Source organism: Bufo bufo, chromosome 9, assembly GCF_905171765.1.
Source record: "Bufo bufo chromosome 9, aBufBuf1.1, whole genome shotgun sequence".
Classification (NCBI taxonomy): Eukaryota; Metazoa; Chordata; class Amphibia; order Anura; family Bufonidae; genus Bufo; species Bufo bufo.
The window spans coordinates 174,498,658-174,518,212 of NC_053397.1; the positions used below are offsets into that span (position 1 = coordinate 174,498,658).

At 46.2% G+C, this 19,555-nt stretch overlaps 1 protein-coding gene across 1 annotated transcript in view; it reads left to right on the top strand.

Moving 5' to 3' along the window:
- Positions 1–19,555, top strand: part of NUP210 (nucleoporin 210) — a 111,533-nt gene that overhangs the window by 23,809 nt on the left and 68,169 nt on the right. Inside the window, exons 8-16 of the mRNA XM_040406850.1 lie at positions 1,434–1,502; positions 1,903–2,009; positions 2,830–2,970; positions 3,083–3,220; positions 4,366–4,521; positions 5,706–5,901; positions 10,736–10,881; positions 12,340–12,561; positions 19,247–19,420. Of these exons, the coding sequence (XP_040262784.1) occupies positions 1,434–1,502; positions 1,903–2,009; positions 2,830–2,970; positions 3,083–3,220; positions 4,366–4,521; positions 5,706–5,901; positions 10,736–10,881; positions 12,340–12,561; positions 19,247–19,420 (1,349 nt within the window). The remainder of the gene's footprint in view (positions 1–1,433; positions 1,503–1,902; positions 2,010–2,829; positions 2,971–3,082; positions 3,221–4,365; positions 4,522–5,705; positions 5,902–10,735; positions 10,882–12,339; positions 12,562–19,246; positions 19,421–19,555) is intronic.

A 19,555-nucleotide genomic window follows, 5' to 3' on the forward strand; every position in this document is an offset into this window, starting at 1 on the left:
TCCTGTCCATACTATGGTCACACATGGAGTATGAGACCAGACACGTCACTCTAAATCCACCACTGCAAGGCACTGCGACAGCGCAAGTTTCCTGGATGCAGGATAGAGGGGTGTATAAATATAGACATTACAAAGTCTCTGAATTTCATGTTACCTATCCATTTCTTAATATTTTCGAAAATGTGGCCAACCTCTTTTAAAGAGGTTGTATGAGATGAGCAACACATGGAAGCTTCCAGAAACCACACCACTACTTATTGTAGCTTGACGACAGTCAAGTGAATAGGGCAGAGCTGCGATACCAGAAATAACCCATGGACAAGGTGGTACAAATTGTGTTTAAAATCTGCCGTGTTTTTCTTCTTACAGCTTAAATATATCGTTTCTGTTGTAGCGTTAGGTATAAAAAGAATTTACAATACAACGTGTGCTATATGCAAATAACTGAGTAAAACTCTAGCATCATCCAACGTGCAGTAGTGAGGTGAAGCCAAGTCCTGTACACCTTTATTCACTTAGCATGCCCCAGATGCCGCTGAAGCCTTCTACGGTAATTTACAAATAGCATGCACTTTATTAGAAATTCTTTTTACATAGTTTAGGTTCCTTTAAAGTTTAAATCATGCTGCTCTGTCTACTTATTGCTGCTGCATACATGTCATGGTGCCTCTTGGATTTCTTTTTACTTCCTCTCAAAGTCCATGTAGTGTTTCCAGTGGCAGTTCACACACATGCCCAGATCCTCTTGTAAACGGGCATGGAGTGATTCCTACTATTGTGCCCACCAACCTATAAACTTCACTGCAACAGGACCATCTTCTATCTTCTTCTTACCAGCACTAAGACATGTAATATTAAAGTGCTTGTCCGGATTCTAGATATTGATGACTTATCTGTAGGATAAATTAGTGGGGGATCCAACGCCCATCGGCGCAACTGATCAGATGTTCTCAGCAGCCTCCGATGCGGGAAATAAAGTCAGATGTCTGAGCCAGAAGCCAGCTCTTTACACTGTGTGGGGTTACTGCAACTCCCATTCACCGGCGGTAGCGGGTGATCAGTGAGGGTGCTGGGTGTCGGACCCCCCACTGATCTGATATTGATGAACTATACCCAAGCACAGGTCATAAATATCTAGAATGTGAACAACCGCGGTAATGCTTGGCCTATAGGGCGACTTTGGCCGCAACACACAACTTGGTGCCAAAGTTCACCGTGTAATTCGGCCTGCAACGCAAATGGTAAAAGTGAATGGGTTTTCAGCCATCAGAAGAAAAATCCAAACCAGTTGGATTTCTTGCAGCTATCGGGTTGCTACCAAAGTTGCCATGTAGCCCCAGCCGTTATAGTGGGACAACCCTTTGTAAATACCGCACCTATCCTCCTATTATGTTTCTCCCTTGTGATCTAGTTTTTTCTTAATGATCCTGTACATATTCGTATGCAAGGTGCCTCAAGGCTGCCGAATGGTACAATCATCGTGGTTGAGCCTGGATATTTAGGTAACTATATATCTCTTTTGTGTCATATTTTCTATAATTTTAATTAAGTCTCTTCTGGGTTGATATATATTTGAAAGCACAGATGGTTATTATAGGGATGTCATAGTTTGGGTCCTCTAAATGATATGTTAAAGACGGGCACAATGACATTGCTAGAATTAGAAAAGTTATCTGGCAGAAATCTGTGTAGAAGTACCTCTTGTGTGGATGGAAACCAGAATACTGGCAGATGACCCACACAGACATGGGCAGAACCTATAAACTCCATGCAGCTGCTTGGTTGAATTCTTGCCCAGGACCATAGTGCCGACCACTGTGCTGCTGATTTGATTCCATTTGCAATTTATGTAAAAACAAAAATGAAAGGAACTTTATCTTTTGGATTTCTTGTTATTTACAGGTTTTACTGTCCACCCTGGTGATAGGTGGGTTCTTGAAACTGGACGATATTACGAAATAACCATTGATGTGTATGACAAGTCTAGTAATAAGGTCTACTTATCAGATGTAAGCATCTTCATCATTTTATTTATATGCACTGTCAAGGCCACTTTACTTAACACTGAAATTTTTGAAAAATATTTTGACATGGAATAGTGCTCGGACCCCCAACGATCTCTAAAATGAAGGGGCAAGAGCGCTCAGCTGAACGGCTCTCCTCAGTGAGCCAAGCGAGAGGTGTATGTACTTTCTGTGAGCCCCTAAGGCACTTGAGGCCTAACAGCAGTGAAGGGGCCCAGCACTACTGCCCGTGTGTTTTTGCAATCAGTTGGGGTCTTACAAAAAGTAAGTTACTGTCCATGGATAACCAATATGGCCAATTTTATCAGCGTTGATGATAACTTTGTCCGTTGTATTAAAAACCATTGTTTTTTGACCAATGGAAATTTGCTTTATTGATTGAAACAGGTCATTCATTCTCCAAAAAAAATGTTGTTGCCTTTTTTAAATGGTATGATTGGATCATATTGTGCCACTATAAAATTAAATGTGGAGTAGTGGATGTCAGCAAGCTGTGGGGGACAAATGGAATAGAGCTAGGTTCACACCTTTGGTGGCAGTTCCTTTAGGAGCCTTCGTTGCAGATTCTAGTAAAAAGGCGGCATTATTTTGCACATGTGAACCTATCCTTACTATGGCCACAGGATCTGACCACATTGGGTTTGTTTGTAGTCTGTTACTGTGGAAAACCTAGATTTAAAAAAAAAATAATTATTATTATCTAAGATGCATTAAAAATGTTTGCCAAGTGAACAAGTGTCTACAAATAGCTGGTATTTAAATGACTACACAATGGTTATTTTTGCTTATTTTTTATTAATTTCAGAATATACGTATTGAAGCGAAGATACCTAAAGAATACTTTGATGTTCTGGAATCATCCCTGAATGGTTCATACCATCGCGTGAAAGCCTTGAAGAGCGGTCAAACAATTATTGATGCAGCTCTAACGTGTGTGGTTGATGAGGTTTGTAGCTTTTACTTCTATTTTTCTGATTCCTTTACTGAAAGAAATGATTACATATGGAGATGGTGCTTGGCTTTGTGTATAGAGTCGTTTACAATATCTTCTGTTTTAGGATGGGGGTGTTCATGTGTTACCAAATCCAGTGAGGAATCAGCAGGAAGTCGAGATCTACCCACCAATTTCTCTGTCACCCAAAATCCTAACTTTTCCCTGGCAGCCAAAACCCGGAGCCTATCAGTATACAATTCAGGTAAACAATATATTATATGGATGACTCCTAGAAATTTCAGTGCATTTTGGACGTATGGTATGTTGCAACACTTTAATCGTCTGTATAAACTCTGCCTTGGTTATTGAGCAGAGCGAATTGTCTGATCAACAGGAGTTCTTCACTTGCGAGGGGCTGTCCCTGCTGCTGAAGAAGCTCCCGGTTGCCGCTTGATTGATGGGGCCGGACATGTCGCCTGGCCCTAACCATCTGTAGCCGCGTTAGCTTAGGCTACTTTCACACTGGCGTTTTGGTTTCGGTTTGTGAGATAAGTTCAGGGATCTCACAAGCGGTCCAAAACGGATCAGTTTTGCCCTTAATGCATTCTGAATGGATCCGTAAAAGTAGCCTTAGAAGCTCTGCCTCTGCTCCCAGAGCAGCAACTTTTGGGTTGTGGCGCATGCACAGTTGCTGCCCCAGAATCATTGCCTCTGTGCTTGCACTGCAATTCGGAGTTTTGTTGGTCATTTCGATATATTTGTAGTCTTGCATGAGTGGGGTGGCTGTGGCAAAGGTTATAGATGGCGTCAACATATTTTTTTTTTTTACCTCTACTTGCATTTTATTTGATTTTTTTTTTTTACTTTTATGTATCTTGGCAAATTATGTGTCCAACAAGAGATCATAAAAGAACACTGGGGTATCATCAGGGTACGGCCCCACAGTGCGGCTAGCTGTATGCTGCCAAGCCACACCAATCCTCTGCAACCAATGGCTGCACGGTTTTCCATAGCTCTGCCATTGATTGCCATGGGTTGGTATGGCTTGGAGATCTAAGACCCAGCAGTTCTGCTTTGCCCAGAAGCACCTGGTGAGCACACCAGATCTCCTATTTACTGTGTATCACTCATTGAAGATTTGTATGCTGGAAAAGAGAAGGAGGAAGAGGTTATAAACCTCTGTCTTCTCCTTGGAGGAAGGACCCGACTTGCTCCTGCTAGTTTGCAGGAGTTTTAAACCCACGTCATAAAGGGACATGAATTTAAAGCTAAGCACCATGCCCCCTACAGTACATGTATGGCAGCTGGTCGTTATCTGGAAGTATGTATAGTTTTTTTATATGATAAATGCATTATCCTTAGATTCTTTATGCATTATTGATGAAATCTTTCTTTGCTAATTTCAAGGTGCAAGGTGGAAGTGGCAATTTCACATGGTCTTCCACTAATAATGCTGTGGCCACTGTGACCGTCAAAGGTTTGATGACAACTGGAGATGACATTGGTGTCAGTGTCATACGCGCTCGAGATGTTCAGAACATTCTACATTACGGAGAAATGAAGGTAAGAAATGAGTTTAATAGCCCCTAATCTGACATCTACATGCTAGTCTGAGGTATTGGTGCTCAGTGCCCAAAGTAAGTATTGTAGCACATTAGACGTTAACCTCTTATAATCTAATTTATAAAAAAAAATTCGGCAGGCCATGCGCTTCTAGTGTGTCTAAGTCTGCCACCGGCCATCCTGACTGATCGCTCATGTAACATTTTTAACTCTGCGACTGAAATGGCCAAAATTGCCTATTTCAGATGAGTTTTACCTTAACATATGTGTGTAGTCTGTGCTATTTTGTTGGCTTCATTCATTTGCGTTTTGCACAGTCTATTAATTTCAATGCGGGGCAGAGTATGAGGAGAAATATGGAGTAGCAAATAACTTGAATATCTTACCCAGTGAATTACAGGCTGTCTATTTGAATATGATAGTTACTGAAGTCTTGTGATTATAGCAGCACTGGCTCTGATTTAAGCAGGTAGTCTATCTCTCTCTCTCTGTCTCTGTCTGTCTGTCTGTCTTGTCCTCTGCAGTATGAGAATGGTGGAGGGAGGAATTTCAAGTCTAATTTGAACTTTCAGGTTTAATGACCGTGTGCTGTTACTCGGTGAATTAGGAGGAAGGAGAGGTTAGACACACAAAGAGCTGAGTTTTCAGATTTAGTGTTGGTATAGCTTGAAGATCTTAGCACTGTGTAGTTGTCTGTTTACCCCAGAGGGTATGCTTAATAGGTTTGCCAGTGGAGCTGCTTTGTCATTTGATATGATTTATAGTAAGCCAGCATGCAGCGCATATTCTCTGTTTCTACATCTTTATTTTGAGTAAAGACCACCCAGTACGCATTGCACTAGTGAGAGGTAAATGCCCAGTCTCCTAATCCCTTTAACCTCCCTCTAGGACAGGGTTCAGCAACCTTCGGCACTCCAGATGCTGTGAAACTACAACTCCCAGCGTGCACACTTGCTCATCTGTTCTTGTAACTGCCAAAAAAATGAAAGGAGCATTCTGGGAGTCGTAGTTTCAGAACAGCTGGAGTGCCGGCGGTTGATGGTCCCTGCTCTAGGACATGGGTGCATGGAAGCCAAAGACTTTCCCAATCACCATCATCTGTGTTTCGTGTTTATTCTTGTGGCTGATTTTCTTCAGGTCCTTCTCTTGGATTGCTAAATAATTTCAATGTCAAATCTGATTAGGTATTTGTCATTGAACCCACTGGCATGCAATTTATACCTTGCCCAGTGGAAGCCAGACTGGGGAAACAACTTCAGCTGCCTCTCAGGATATTTGGCGTCTTAAATGGAGACAACAAAGTGGTAACACTTAGTGACTGTTCGCACTTTGACTTGGCTGTAGAAATGGAGACACCTGGGATATTTAAGATACTGCCAGGTATGTAAAACTGTCTTGTCTTGTATGTATAGTACTTTATTGTCTTATTTGTCTTTATTTTAGTGGATCTGGTTATAAACTAGCCTCTGTTTTTATTCTTTTTCATTAGGTAAAGGAAATGTGGCAGTGTCATTTAAAGGGGTTGTCCGCTTTTTTCTATTGAGGACCCATCCCCAGGATAGGTTATCTATCTTAGATCGGCGGGGGCCTGACTCCCGGCACCCTGCCAGTCAGCTGTTTGAAGAGAAAGCAGCACTCGAGAGAGCGCTGCCTTCTATTCATTGTTTACCTGCTCGCTGTCGCAACAACAGCAGTGAGCAATGTAATTACAAGTATGGCATCCCCATTCACTTTTATGGGACGGCTCCCATCTGGTCAAGTGAATAGGACGGAGCCATCCCATAGAAGCAAATAGTGACGCCATACTTGTAATTATACTGTTCTCAGCTGCGGTTGCAACGACCAGCAGGTAAATGTTGAGGAGAAGGCAGCGCTTGCACGAGCGTCTCTTTCTCTTCAAACAGCTGATCAGTGGGGGTGCCGGGTGTTGGATCCCTGCTGAGCTGACAGGTCCTCAATAGAAAAAAGCAGACAACCCCCAAGAGGTAGTCCTATCTTACACTTTTTTTTTTATTGCATGTCCACAAATGCCTGATAAGTGTTACTTCCACCGTCTTCTGTCAGTAGTTTATATGGATATGCCTTAAGTGTGTTCTGTGTGAATAGCCTTTTCTCGTCCATATTCATTGGGGGGACACAGGAACCGTGGGTATAGCTATGTCCTCTAGGAGGCGTTGACCCTAGATAAAGCTGTTAGCTCCTCCCCCAGCAGCTGTACCCCCTCCAGCCCGGAGAGAGAGCTTCAGCTTCAGTTTTTTCTAGTGTCAATAGGAGGAAAGACCTCCTGAAGATTTTTTTATTTTAGCACTGCTGCCTCCCCCACAGAAGACAAGATGGACCAGGGCAGCCTCGCTCCCCTGCATCCCGCCAGCCAAGGGCAAGGGGTCACCCATCCAAGCCCCCCTTTTCCAGCATCCTGCCACTATGGTGCCAGTAGCTGAAGGGGTGACCCTGCTGGACCAGAGGAGGGGTGAAGATGGCGACAGGGAAGTGAAGAGAGGACAGTCCCGCCAGTGCTGTGATCTCAATGCAGTGGATGCGGACGATCCACTAATCGAACTATGGACCTTACCGCCATGACCAGAGTTCCAGAGCGGACGCCAAGCGTGCCACTCCGGAAGAGGTTAACAGCATCAGGAACAACTCGGCCGTGCATCGCATGGTGTTCCGGCCGCCATGTTTTTTAACCTGGCCCACGGGGTGGAGCCTCCGTCCATTGAGGGGGCATGGCAACAGCCAGAGTGGGCTCATATCGCGGTGCTTGGTCCCTCTGCGGTCCAGCTGATGCACTATTCGGCTGTGTGCAGGGGCCTTGGATTGCCGCCTCGCGGCTTGCTGAAGGGCCACACTTCATCCCCCTGGGGGGGGATGTGCTCTCCGGCGCGAAGACTTCGCGCCCTTCTTCCCCCTGCTAGCTTCACCCCCGGTCATGAAGATGACCTTAACCCTTCCTGGCCGGCATATCTGAAGAGAGATAGAGTTCTAAGGGGGCGTGGCACTCCCAGTGCAATGTTCCTCCTGTGGAGGAATTTAACCCTTCCTGCCTCTTGTCATTGAGGCAGTCATCTTAGTTTAAAAAAAAAAGAGATGTGCGTCCATACGGCCCTCTCCACACTCCTCATTACCACACTGGGCCCGTGTCCTATCTCGGGTAACTAGCACCTCTCATAGTATCCAATCCGCCCTCCGAGCCGTTTGGTTGATAATTCTCCTCCTCTGCAAATCCCGTGGAGGACAGCTGATGTTCCCAATCCACCCTCCGGGTCGTTTGGTTGATAATTCCACCTGCGCAATTTGATACTACACCGCCTGCGCAATCCGGAAGACAGACCTCTACAAGCTCCCATCCCACCCACTGGGTAGTTTGGTTGATAAGTCCCCACCTGCGCAGTCCACAACTGCCAGGGGCGAGATTCTGAGGAGTAGACTTACGCGCGAGGGGAACACGGCGCATCTTTTCTCCTCGCAAAAGTCGGTCATGGTTTTTGTCCGCATCAATACGTAGTGCGTACACCATTGCACATATATGGGAAGTATGTTCCAGCGAATCGAGTGTTTTTCACTGACTCCGTATTCTCTATCCACCAGTCCCCCTTCCCTGGGAAAGTGGTTATACTGGCACTCAGGTTTAGCTCCTACAGCTTGTTCTACTCCACAGGTGCAGCTTTTCTAATGCTCGAGTTCGTGGTCGCTCCAGTGGGACTTCCCCCTCAAGTAGGGGTCCTACCCTGGCGCTAGCTTGGCAATTGCGCCTGTTCTGCGCCCTTCCAGGTAGAGTTTTAAGGTTAGCTCTAATTAACTGGGGCAGTATGATACGTGGCTTCTACCGATAGTCTCAGGCCTCCCCCTCAGTTTTGTGCTGACGGTGCAAGCGCTGGCTACTACTGTGGGAGCGGTGTTGCTCATAGCTCTGCAATGCTCTTTCGTCAGGTGGTGGACTCTTTTAACACTGAATTCGGTGGCCTCTGCGGGTGACCCCCTCCTCTGCTGGGGTATGGGGCTAGCAATACAGTGTGACTCCCCTTGCCTGGCTTCCTCCTCAGGCAGAGTTTTTTTGCACAGCCCCTTAATCCTTGGCTACTTCTGTATAGCGCCGGTCTCAGACGGGGAATAGGCTTAAACCTAGCCTATTCTTCTCCTGTCTTTTCCTACTCTGGCTCAAGGTTCATAGCCATTCCGCATGACTTGGTAGTTCCTACGTTGCTACCTTCCCTCATCTGCATTTGCACAGGGTATTAGTTTGGTGGCCTTCCATTCCAGGCACGATCCGGTCCGACTGGTGGGCTGTGGCGCCCTCCACATTCCTTCTCCTACAGAGACTCTTCCATTGGTCTGGGTGTGCTAACGGTATCTACACGAAAGATTCACACCTTTCTCTCCAGAGCCAGAGTTCCGGAAGCATGCGACGTGGACGCCCTGATTCTCCTTGGTAGGAGTTCTCCCCCCTTACGTGTTTCTTCTCCTCCTTCCCAGGGTTCTACGGAGGATCCGGATGGAGGACATCCCGACAAATCCTAGTCGCTCCAAGTTGACCCCGTCGCACGTGGTATGCTGACCTCGTTCTCCTTCCTGGAGACGTCCCTTGGTCACCGCCACTCAGAGACTACCTTCTTTCGGGGTCCGGTCTTACATCAGCTTTTGATGACAGCGTGGCTATTAAAACCTCCATTCTGACGTGGAGAGGCTTTTCAGCGGATGTCTTCCGCACTATGAATCGGGCCAGGAAGTCTCTATCGCCCAGGATCTATTGTGGGACCTGGAGGTCCTTCCTGGGCTTCTGTGAAAGCCGGGACATCGACTGTCCTATCCTTCTACATTCAGGGTTGGACCTTGTTTTAGCCTTAGTTCCTTGATGGGTCAGGTGTTGGCGCATCTGTCCTGTGGCAGCTGCCAGTGTACTCTGGTTTCCCTGGTGCCCATGGGGACCTTCCTTCTGGGAGGGGCACATACGGTTCCTTTGTACCGTCCTTACAGCCTTGGGTCTGTATGTGGTTCTCTCAACCTTTCCAGTCTTCTCCACTTGAGCCCTTGTGGGAGTTCTTACTCCGGCTCCTGCCCTAGCGGTAGTTTTTCTTGTGGCTATCACATCCATCAGGCGGGTGTCTAAGTTGGGTGTGCTCTCTTGCAAGATTCCCTTCCTGGTTCTTCTCAATGATACAGCAGTTCTCCGGCTCATTCCTTCTTCTCCCGAAGGTGGTCTCTGACTTCCATATCAATGACGAGATTGTCCTTCCTTCACTGTCCCTTCCTTCGCACCCTACGGAAGGGAGTTACATTATGGACGTGGTCAGAGCTCTACTCATTGTTAGCAGCCTCCAGTCCCTCTCGGCGTACGGACCCCCTTTTCTTTCCGGAAGGTCCTCGCTAGGGATTGGCGGCCTCCAATGGGCAATTGCACGTTGGATTCGGTCTGCAAGTGCGGACTCATACCGCGCCCGGAGCAGGGCTCCACCCTTAGGTGTCACGGCTCGCTCTCCCAGAGCGGTGAGCTCTTCTTGGGCTAGGCGGAATCGCACTTCGGCTGCACAGTTGTGTAAGGCGGTTCCGGTCCTCCTTACACATGTTCACAAGAAATTACCAAGTGCATACCTATGAATCGACAGTCGCTGCGTGGGTCGCGGGTTTTGCAGGCAACAGTTCTTAGATGCCTGCAGGGACGATTGCTTCCATGGGTCTGTGGCTTTTTCCCACCCTGTGGACTGCTCTCGGACGTCCCACGGTTCCTGTGTCCCCCAATGAATATGGGCGAGAAAAGGAGATTTTTGTATAACTTACCAGTAAAATCTCTTTCTCGCTCTTCATTGGGTGACACACACCCACCCAATATTGTTGTTCGGCCACAGTGTGGCAGTTACTGGTTAGAACTCTGTTGGGTCCTTTGGCATGGTTGGTGTTCCATGTTTTCTCTTTGGTTTACTTGCTTCTCCTACTGCTTGTGCACAAACTGAAGCTCTCTCTCCAGGCTGGAGGGGGTATAGCTGCCAGGGGAGGAGCTAACAGCTTTATCTAGTGTCAACGCCTCCTAGAGGACATAGCTATACCCACGGTTCCTGTGTCCCCCAATGAAGAGCGAGAAAGAGATTTTACTGGTAAGTTATACAAAAATCTCCTTTTAATACTGGGTTAGAAACAGACCATACTGCCCAAGTTGCTCTTGATCCTATAATAATATATCTCTATTTATCCATATTTTTACTCTACCTTTGATTGCTAGGAAGACTCAAGCCTGGTGCTGACTATTGTAGCGGTATTACAGTTGAAGCTGAAACACCAGGATACACAACTATATTTGTCAGCTACACACACCGTCATGTACATCTTAAAGCTAAAATCATTGTGGCTGCCTACCTACCATTGAAGGTAAATATAACATGGATGTATATTCATTAGGATTTGCTTTTTGTGAAGATTTGGAAGAATGTAGGTAAGCTAAAGAGTTTTTTGTTCCCCTTTTCTTGTAGTTTCTTTGTAGCCATCCACGTCTTTGACAGGGCAAGGTGTGCTGATGTTTACACTGCCTGGTCCTGTCAAAGTGGAGAGGGTACAGCAGTTGAAGAGAGAGCAGAGCCTCTAGGTGTAATGGTAACGCCCCTGTTGCTCCTAGGGGCTCATTTGCATATATTAAAACACAATTTTTCTCAGTAATGCGGGCACATATGAACATTGAACCAGCACAGATGCCTTCAGCTGCCAAGTGCACTTGTAACAGGTCAGCCAGTGTCATAGGGACAAACCTGCTGACAGATGCCCTTTAAAGAGGCTCAGTCACCTGTTTCAAGTATACCATTCTAAATATATAGTGAGTTAGGGCCCCAAACGCTGATCACAAACCTACCTTTATTTACCTTAGTTCAGTTCCTTTCACACTGTAAAATCCACTTTTGCTTCATATGCTAATGAGCAAACGGAGCACTCGGAGGCGCGCTTATTGCTTCTGAGCACCGCATCTCCGACGACCTCATGCCCCATCCATTTGATTGACAATGTTGGAGTGCGCACGCGCGGGATCTCAGCGCTAGAGCAGTGAGTCTAGCACTGTTAATGTGACAAACTATAAAAAGATTATGGCTGTTAGCATATGGTGATGCAAAGAAGATTTTTATTTTTTTTAAAGTAGTAAAACATACCAAAAAAAATATATAAATAATGTAAATTAGTACAGCATACGTCCTATAAACGTAAGGGTTGAAGCGGTTTTCTGCTCATAAAAGGTGATGACAGATTGTAAGGATATACCATTACTTCTGGATTGGTGAGTGTCAGAATACCAGGACACTCCTAATCTGCTGAACCCAGACATATCCCCTTTTTCGCCCAGGCAGCCCCTCTGATAAACGCATCGGAGCATTTCATATCAAAGGGCCTGCCTGGGTGAAGAAAGGGATATGTCTGAGTTCAGCTCTGAACACGAACAAACGCTTTAAACACTGTGGTACCTTCACATTCTCTATCCTTCATAGTTTTTTTTTCCTCAAATACAATTTTTTTATTTTTTTATTTTTTTTTACTGTGCGCTGTACAGAGAACAAGCCCCATTCACTTGAATGGAGCTGTACTTCAGTTGTGTGACCAAGAGTGCTGGAGAAATGCCATAGGGACTTGGTCATTGTTTTCTGTATTGGGGGAAGGGGAACCCTACCAATCATAATTCTATACTACATCCTAGTGCTATGCGACAACTGGTATTAGATGACTGAAATCTAACTGCGTGTTAATGTGTATATTTAGATATGTATGCCATAAAAAATAAAGTCCCGTATCTGTAATAAACAATTTACATAATGTAGTTAATTGTGTTTATTTCTCTTCTGTTCTTAGACTATTGACCCACTATCAGTAGCTCTGGTTACATTAGGTTCATCGAAGGACATGGTATTTGAAGGGGGGCCCAAGCCTTGGGTCCTCGAACCTTTAAAATTCTTCAGGAATATATCTGCAGAAGATAAGGACAGCATTGGTCTGTTTCTGCTTGACACCCCATTATCCCGCAACCATTTCCAGCACTGGGTTAGAACTGTTTGCAGAGACCTTGGTGAACAGGTAATCTTGTTTGACTACTTCAGTGTTTGAACATCCACTGGTCCAGATACTGGCATTGAATCCAAGCGCTAAAGACCCCTTTGCATGGCCTGATGTAGCAAGCAATTGTCAGGAGGGAAGAGATCCTTCCCTACGATCGCCTGCTTGTACGTAGGGGAGACTGCTGCATTTACATGCAGTGATCTCCTCCACAGTATGGGGTGGAGTGACCACTAATGCCATCGCTTGTCCACCTGCAGAATCATTGTTTTCTGGCAGCACAGTGTGTTTAGGCAACATGATCTGCTGCCACCAAACGATATAGCTGTCCACACCAACAATCAATTAACGTGGCACCTTTTCACAGGCAGATTATCGCTAATGAGTGTTCATACGAACACTCGTTTGTGATAATCTACCCAAGCAGTGTAAAGGGCCCTTAAAGTGTTTGTCCTCAGGATAGGTCATCAATATCTGATCAGTTGAACAAACTGAGCCGTCCCACAGAAGTAAATAGGGACGCCATAGTTGTAATTACACAGCTCGCCGCAGCAATTGCTGCTGCGAGAAGGTAAACAGAGCAGAGAAGGCAGCGATCTTACGAGCCCTTCTTTCTCTTCAAATAGCTGATCAGCAGGGGTGCCGGGAGTCGGACCTCCGCCGATCTGATATTGATGACCTATCCTAAGGATATCCTAATCAATAGTAAAAAGCGGGCAACCCCTTTAAGGGAGAGAATTATAAAAACTGGAGTATAAGAAAACTGGCTTAATTGCCCATAGCAACCAATCAGATTCCACCTTTTATTTTTCACAGCTCCCTTGGAAAATGAAAGGTGGAATCTGATTGGTTGCTATGGACAACTAAGCCAGTTTTTCTTTACACCAGTTTTGGTAAATCTACCCCTAAGGCCTCATGCGCTATTTACGGTCCCCCATGCATGGGCACAGTCTGTGTGGCTGCCGCATACTGATCCAGACCCATTCAACTTGAATGGGTCCGTGATCTGTCTGCATTGCAAAAAAAATGGAACATGTATTTTTTTTATGGTGTGGAGGCATGGAGAGAAACCCCCTGTTCCGCACCTTCCAGATTGCGGACCCGTTCAAGTGAATAGGTCCGTGTCCGTGATGCGGAGCACAAGCTGCCGGAGCACGTATATTGCGGATCAGGCCACGGCCGTGTGCATTAGTCCTTAGTGTCAGAATGTAATTTCTAGAACTTTATAGTATATAATTTGAAATGCACTGCGTTGATGGTATCCATTTGATGTACAGATGTGTCCTTTCTTATCTTTCTTTGTTCATTTAAGTTGGCAGGCATTCTCACAAAGGTATTTTCGGTCCACGTCCGATCTGCATTTTTTGCGCATCGGATGCAGACCCATTCATTTCAATGGGGGCCACAAAATTATATGTCCATTTCGTGGCCCACAAAAATAGCAAACATGCCCTATACTACAAGAATGGGCATATCTAACAAAGGGGGCGTGACGTGATGATCCCTAAAATGTTGAACGCACACGGCCAACATCCGTGTTTTGCGGATCTGCAATATGCGGAGCACAAAACGGATATGGTTGTGTTAATGCACTCTTATTCCGAGATGAATGCTGTGAGATGACCAGCTTTTAAATGAAAAAAGTTGCAACACTTGCAAAGAAATACTTTGTGATAACTCAAACATGGAGGAAAAGTTAGGAAGGACACATCTGTATACAGTTGCAAAAAAAAGTATGTGAACCCTTTGGAATGATATGGATTTCTGGACAAATTGGTCATAAAATGTGATCTGATCTTCATCTAAGTCACAACAATAGACAATCACAGTCTGCTTAAACTAATAACACACAAAGAATTAAATGTTACCATGTTATTATTGAACACACCATGTAAACATTCACAGTGCAGGTGGAAAAAGTATGTGAACCCTTGGATTTAATAACTGGTTGAACCTCCTTTGGCAGCAATAACTTCAACCAAACGTTTCCTGCAGTTGCAGATCAGACGTGCACAACGGTCAGGAGTAATTCTTGACCATTCCTCTTTACAGAACTGTTTCAGTTCAGCAATATTCTTGGGATGTCTGGTGTGAATCGCTTTCTTGAGGTCATGCCACAGCATCTCAATCGGGTTGAGGTCAGGACTCTGACTGGGCCACTCCAGAAGGCATATTTTCTTCTGTTTAAGCCATTCTGTTTTACTTCTATGCTTTGGGTCGTTGTCCTGTTGCAACACCCATCTTCTGTTGAGCTTAAGCTGGTGGACAGATGGCCTTAAGTTCTCCTCCAAAATGTCTTGATAAACTTGGGAATTAATTTTTCCTTCGATGATAGCAATCCGTCCAGGCCCTGACGCAGCAAAGCAGCCCCAAACCATGATGCCCCCACCACCATACTTCACAGTTGGGATGAGGTTTTGATGTTGGTGTGTTGTACCTCCTTTTTCTCGACACATAGTGTTGTGTGCTTCTTCCAAACAGCTGAACTTTGGTTTCATCTGTCCACAGTTATTCGGACTCTGATATGAATCCAGTTCAATCTTCCAAGATTGCGTCCATGCTAGCCGGCGGTACTAGTGTATGCATTACCCCCTTCCTTAGGCGGTATTTGCACTACTACTGGATACAGTACTTGCCTTATGTATTACCTCCTTCAATAGGTGGACTAACCGCACTAGCACTGGTCTCAATGCCAGCCATAGGCGTACCCTGTTCCGTAGGTGGTGGAATTGCACTTCCACTGGGTACAGTACTGTCAGTATGCATTAGCCTCTTGTATAGGTGGCATTATCACTGCCGTTGCAGTGTTTACCGTATGCATTACCCCCTTACTTAGGTGGAGTAATTGCCCTTCCCACCGGGTACAGGACTCGTCATATGCAAGTTCCTGCTGTGTGCGTTACCCCCTTCCATAGGTGATGTACTTGCACTACCTCGGGTTACAGTACTTGTCGTATATGTTACTCCCTGTCATAGGTGGAGTAATTGCACTGCCACTGAGTGCAGTGCTTACTGTAGGCATTACCCCCCCCTCCATAGGTGGGGTAATTACACTTCCGTTGGATGCGGTTCTGACTATCGCGCTACCCCCTTCGTTAACCGGAGGATTGCACTACCACTGGATGTTATTCCATCAGTCATTTGCCATCACATGCTTCCTGTGGCATTACCCTCTACAAATGATCCGTTAAGGGGGGAATCACTAAGCATCTTTGCATGCTATAATTCAACTACACCACGACACTAGATGCCTTGGCTTCCTTCACAGGTGGTCCATGGCAACAGTCAGTAAACCTGCTGGTGTCTGGTACTCTCCATCTAGTGGCAGATGGATACTACCACTGGATACTATGGCTACTTCCATATTGTATCCTTCTTTTCTTCCGGCACTGTTTGGGGGTACAAAAATGTCGACCTTTGTGCTCTCAGGGGGATCACCCAGCAACACTTATGTGTCCTAGAGCCCCCCCCCCCCCCATCCCCATGGGCCTCCACCGTTCAGGTCAGTCACATTACACAGACTACTTTGATTCAGCAAGCAGAATATTCCACTGACTCTGGATTCTTTGTCCACCACTCTTCCTGATCTAGGTGAGGGTGTTATGCTGGCACTCTGCAGTGGCTACTACAACGGGTTCTCCTTCGCAGGGGAAGTCTTCACGCTAGGGCTAGAAGATCGTAGTCGCTGCAGTGGGGCAGCCCCTCTCAGGTAGGGGTTCTACCCTGGCACTGCTTCGGCGGTTGCTCCTGTTTAGCGCCTTTTTCAGGTGGAGTGTTTAAGGTTAGCTCTACTTAACTGGGACAGCGCGGTACCGTGACTTCTACTGGATGTCCTCAGGCCTCCCCCTCAGTTTTACGCTGGCGGAGCATGCGGTATCTCCTACTGCACAAGGGGTGTTTGCATCACCATTACATGCTAGGGTTCCAACTGCACAGCTCTTTCGTCAGGTGAAGAATTCTTCTAAGACTGGAATCGGTGGCCTCTACGGTGTGGCCTCCTCCTCAGCTGGAGTATGGCGTTACCATTACTCTTGTGGCTTCCCATGTATGGCCGCCTCCTCAGGCGGAGTATTGCATTACCACTAGATTCTGTAGAGCGCCAGTCTCGGATGGGAATGGGCTTTAGCTCTGTCCTCCTACTAGTTTACACTACCGATAGTTGACCGTTGCTCTGACAACTGTTGTCCTTCTGTCGTTAACTTGGGCACTGCAATGGCGTATATGCCATTGCTGATCAGCACCTACCTTCGGGTGCGTTCTACTGGGTAGTTTAGTCCCTGCGGCACTCGTCAACCACTAGATTGCCGTTATAAGCGGGACTTGGGTGCTAATAGTTGATGCCGTGATGCCATCGGTGCTACCTCTCTTCAGATATGAGTAATGTCTAAATCACCTCAAGCCAATGGTGGTCATTCTTTTCACTGCTCAATCCGGGGGTGGACTAAGAGTTTCCCCACGACGGGTAGAGAGGGTCTGTCACGCCTTGCCATCGCTGGTAGGGGTTTCGTCCCTGGAACGGAACACCCTTTCCTTTCCTGTCCCTCCTCGAGCTGGATGACTGACCACCTTCCCCTTCTGTCTAGCTGACCAGTAGCCATGGGTTGTACGACTCTCGAAGCCCATCTGTATTTTTCCATGTGACCAGGGTTCCTCGGGTACAGTGGAAGCGTTGGACGTCGTAATCGCACTCCACCTGGCAAGAGTATTTCTCTCATCTTTGTTCCACTCATTTGCCCTTTCAGTAAGGGTTGCCAAATTGTCAATATATGGTCACTGACGGGGCTTCCCATTACAGGTGATGCTCACATCGGCTTTACTTTTACCTTTCTCTGAGGTATTGGTTCTTTGGCATGCAGTGGGGCATGCCTGGCTCAGGCTTTTTTTCTCAGTGGTTTCTCAACAGCTTCTCTTGCTAGAAGTCTCACCACAAGCCTCTACGGCTATAAGGGCATTGGTCTACCAATTTATCGCTTCTCTTGACCAGAGGAGGATCCTGCAGACCTGGATTTTTAGTTCTACTTCCACAGTTGCGGCCAGGAGCCGGCTTCGTCCAAACGACCTGTAGGTCGTTTGGTGGCGTTTCAGTGAGGAACAGGTCCTCCCTCTGGGACGTCGTCTTCTCCTTTTTTATTTCGGGGAAGGCGGCATTCCGGGTGGCGGGATCATCCACCCTGCCTTTTTTCGGAGTTGATACGCCGCCTTGTACGTACTTTTTTTCTTTTATTATGAACAGAAGGCAGTGCTCCGCCCAGTATCCTCTTTCTTTGCAGAAGGTAGTCGCCTTTCCATGTCAGCAGACATGGATTTCTCTTTCTCACTCGCATTATACAGAGCGAGCTCTCCATCAGCCATGTGATTTGGCCTCTGAGGTTTGCTTGTCCATGACTAGCGCTTACCGCTGTACGGACTTTTACCTGTTTTTTTTCTGGAGGTCCTTGTCAAAGCTTGACAGCCGCCAAGGGATGTTTTCCGGGTATATCTGTTTAACAGTTGCCCTGGCATTCCGCTCCTGGGGTAAGGCACCGCTCAGCGGATTTTTGGCCCACCCGACCAGCAGTTGGCGCTTCTCGGGTTCATCTGCTCCATGCAGCAGTTATCCAGTTGATGAAGGCAGTGTCTTGGTCTTCCGGGCACATGTTCACCAAGTTTTACCTCCTAGGCATCGGCGGGTGCTGCTCCAGGCAGCAAGGTCTTGCAGGCGGCAGTGGGGTACGCATCCTCGAGGGCGTTTTCTCCATGGGCGTGTGATTTGTTTCCCTCCCCGTGGACTGCTTTAGGACGTCCCACGGTCCTGTGTCCCCCAATGATACGAGCGAGAAAACAAGATTTTTGTGAACTCGCCTGTAAAATCTCTTTCTCGCTTAGTTCATTAGGGGACACAGCTCCCACCCAGTGATTTCTGTTTGCCGTAAATGATGGCGGTTGTGGAGCCAGTATGGCCCTCAGTTCTGGTTTGATCCGACTGGCATTGGTCAGTGATTTGATTGTTTACCGTATGTTTTTTTTTTCTCCTACTCCTATTGCTTGGGCACAAACTGATAACTCCTCCCCTGCCGGCTATACCCCCTCCAGCCTGGAGAGAGCATATCACTTTTCAGCCTAGTGTCGCCTCCTAGTGGCAGCAAGCAGCTATACCCACCGTCCTGTGTCCCCCCCCCCAATGAACTAAGCGAGAAAGAGATTTTACAGGTGAGTTCACAAGAATCTCGTTTTTTCCACCTGCACTGTGAATTTTTACATGGTGTGTTCAATAGAAACATGGTAACATTTAATTCTTTGTGTTATTAGTTTAAGCAGACTGTGATTGTCTATTGTTGTGACTTAGATGAAGATCAGATCACATTTTATGACCAATTTGTGCAGAAACCCATATCATTTCAAAGGGTTCACATACTTTTTCTTGCAACTGTATGTTAGGAAATTCTGTCTACATATATGCGCTATAACCTCCTACATATACAGCTCATCGACTACTACTATTAAAAAAAATAATAAACCCTGTATATTGTGGCGTGCGTTTTGCTGGCACAAGCTTCATGTGAAATCTCAGCGGGATAATCTGATGAAACAAAAAGCATTCCACCGTATACTGGCCTGGCCACATTTGTCATGTGTTAGAAGAATTATACATATGCCGAATGTGCGCTCAGTGGATTTAGACCCTAATCGATAAATTCAGTGATTCTGTTAATTTTTTCTCTGGCAGATAATGTCAATGTCTGTTGGAAACCAGCCCACCGAGACCAACCCATTTCCAGCAGTTGAGAGTGTTAGTGTGAAGCTGGCTTGTGCTCCTCCATCACGATTTACTGTGACTCCTGTGTACAAGCATTCTCATATGGATCTCATCTGCCCCCTGATGCAGCAAGAAAAGCAAGTGGTACGTGTTTTTTCTTCTTCTGGAGTTTTTCTTCGTCTGCATAGGACAGTAAGTCTACTTTCACACTGGCGTTTTGGCTTTCCGTTTGTGAGATCCGTTCAGGGCTCTAACAAGCGGTCCAAAACGGATCAGTTT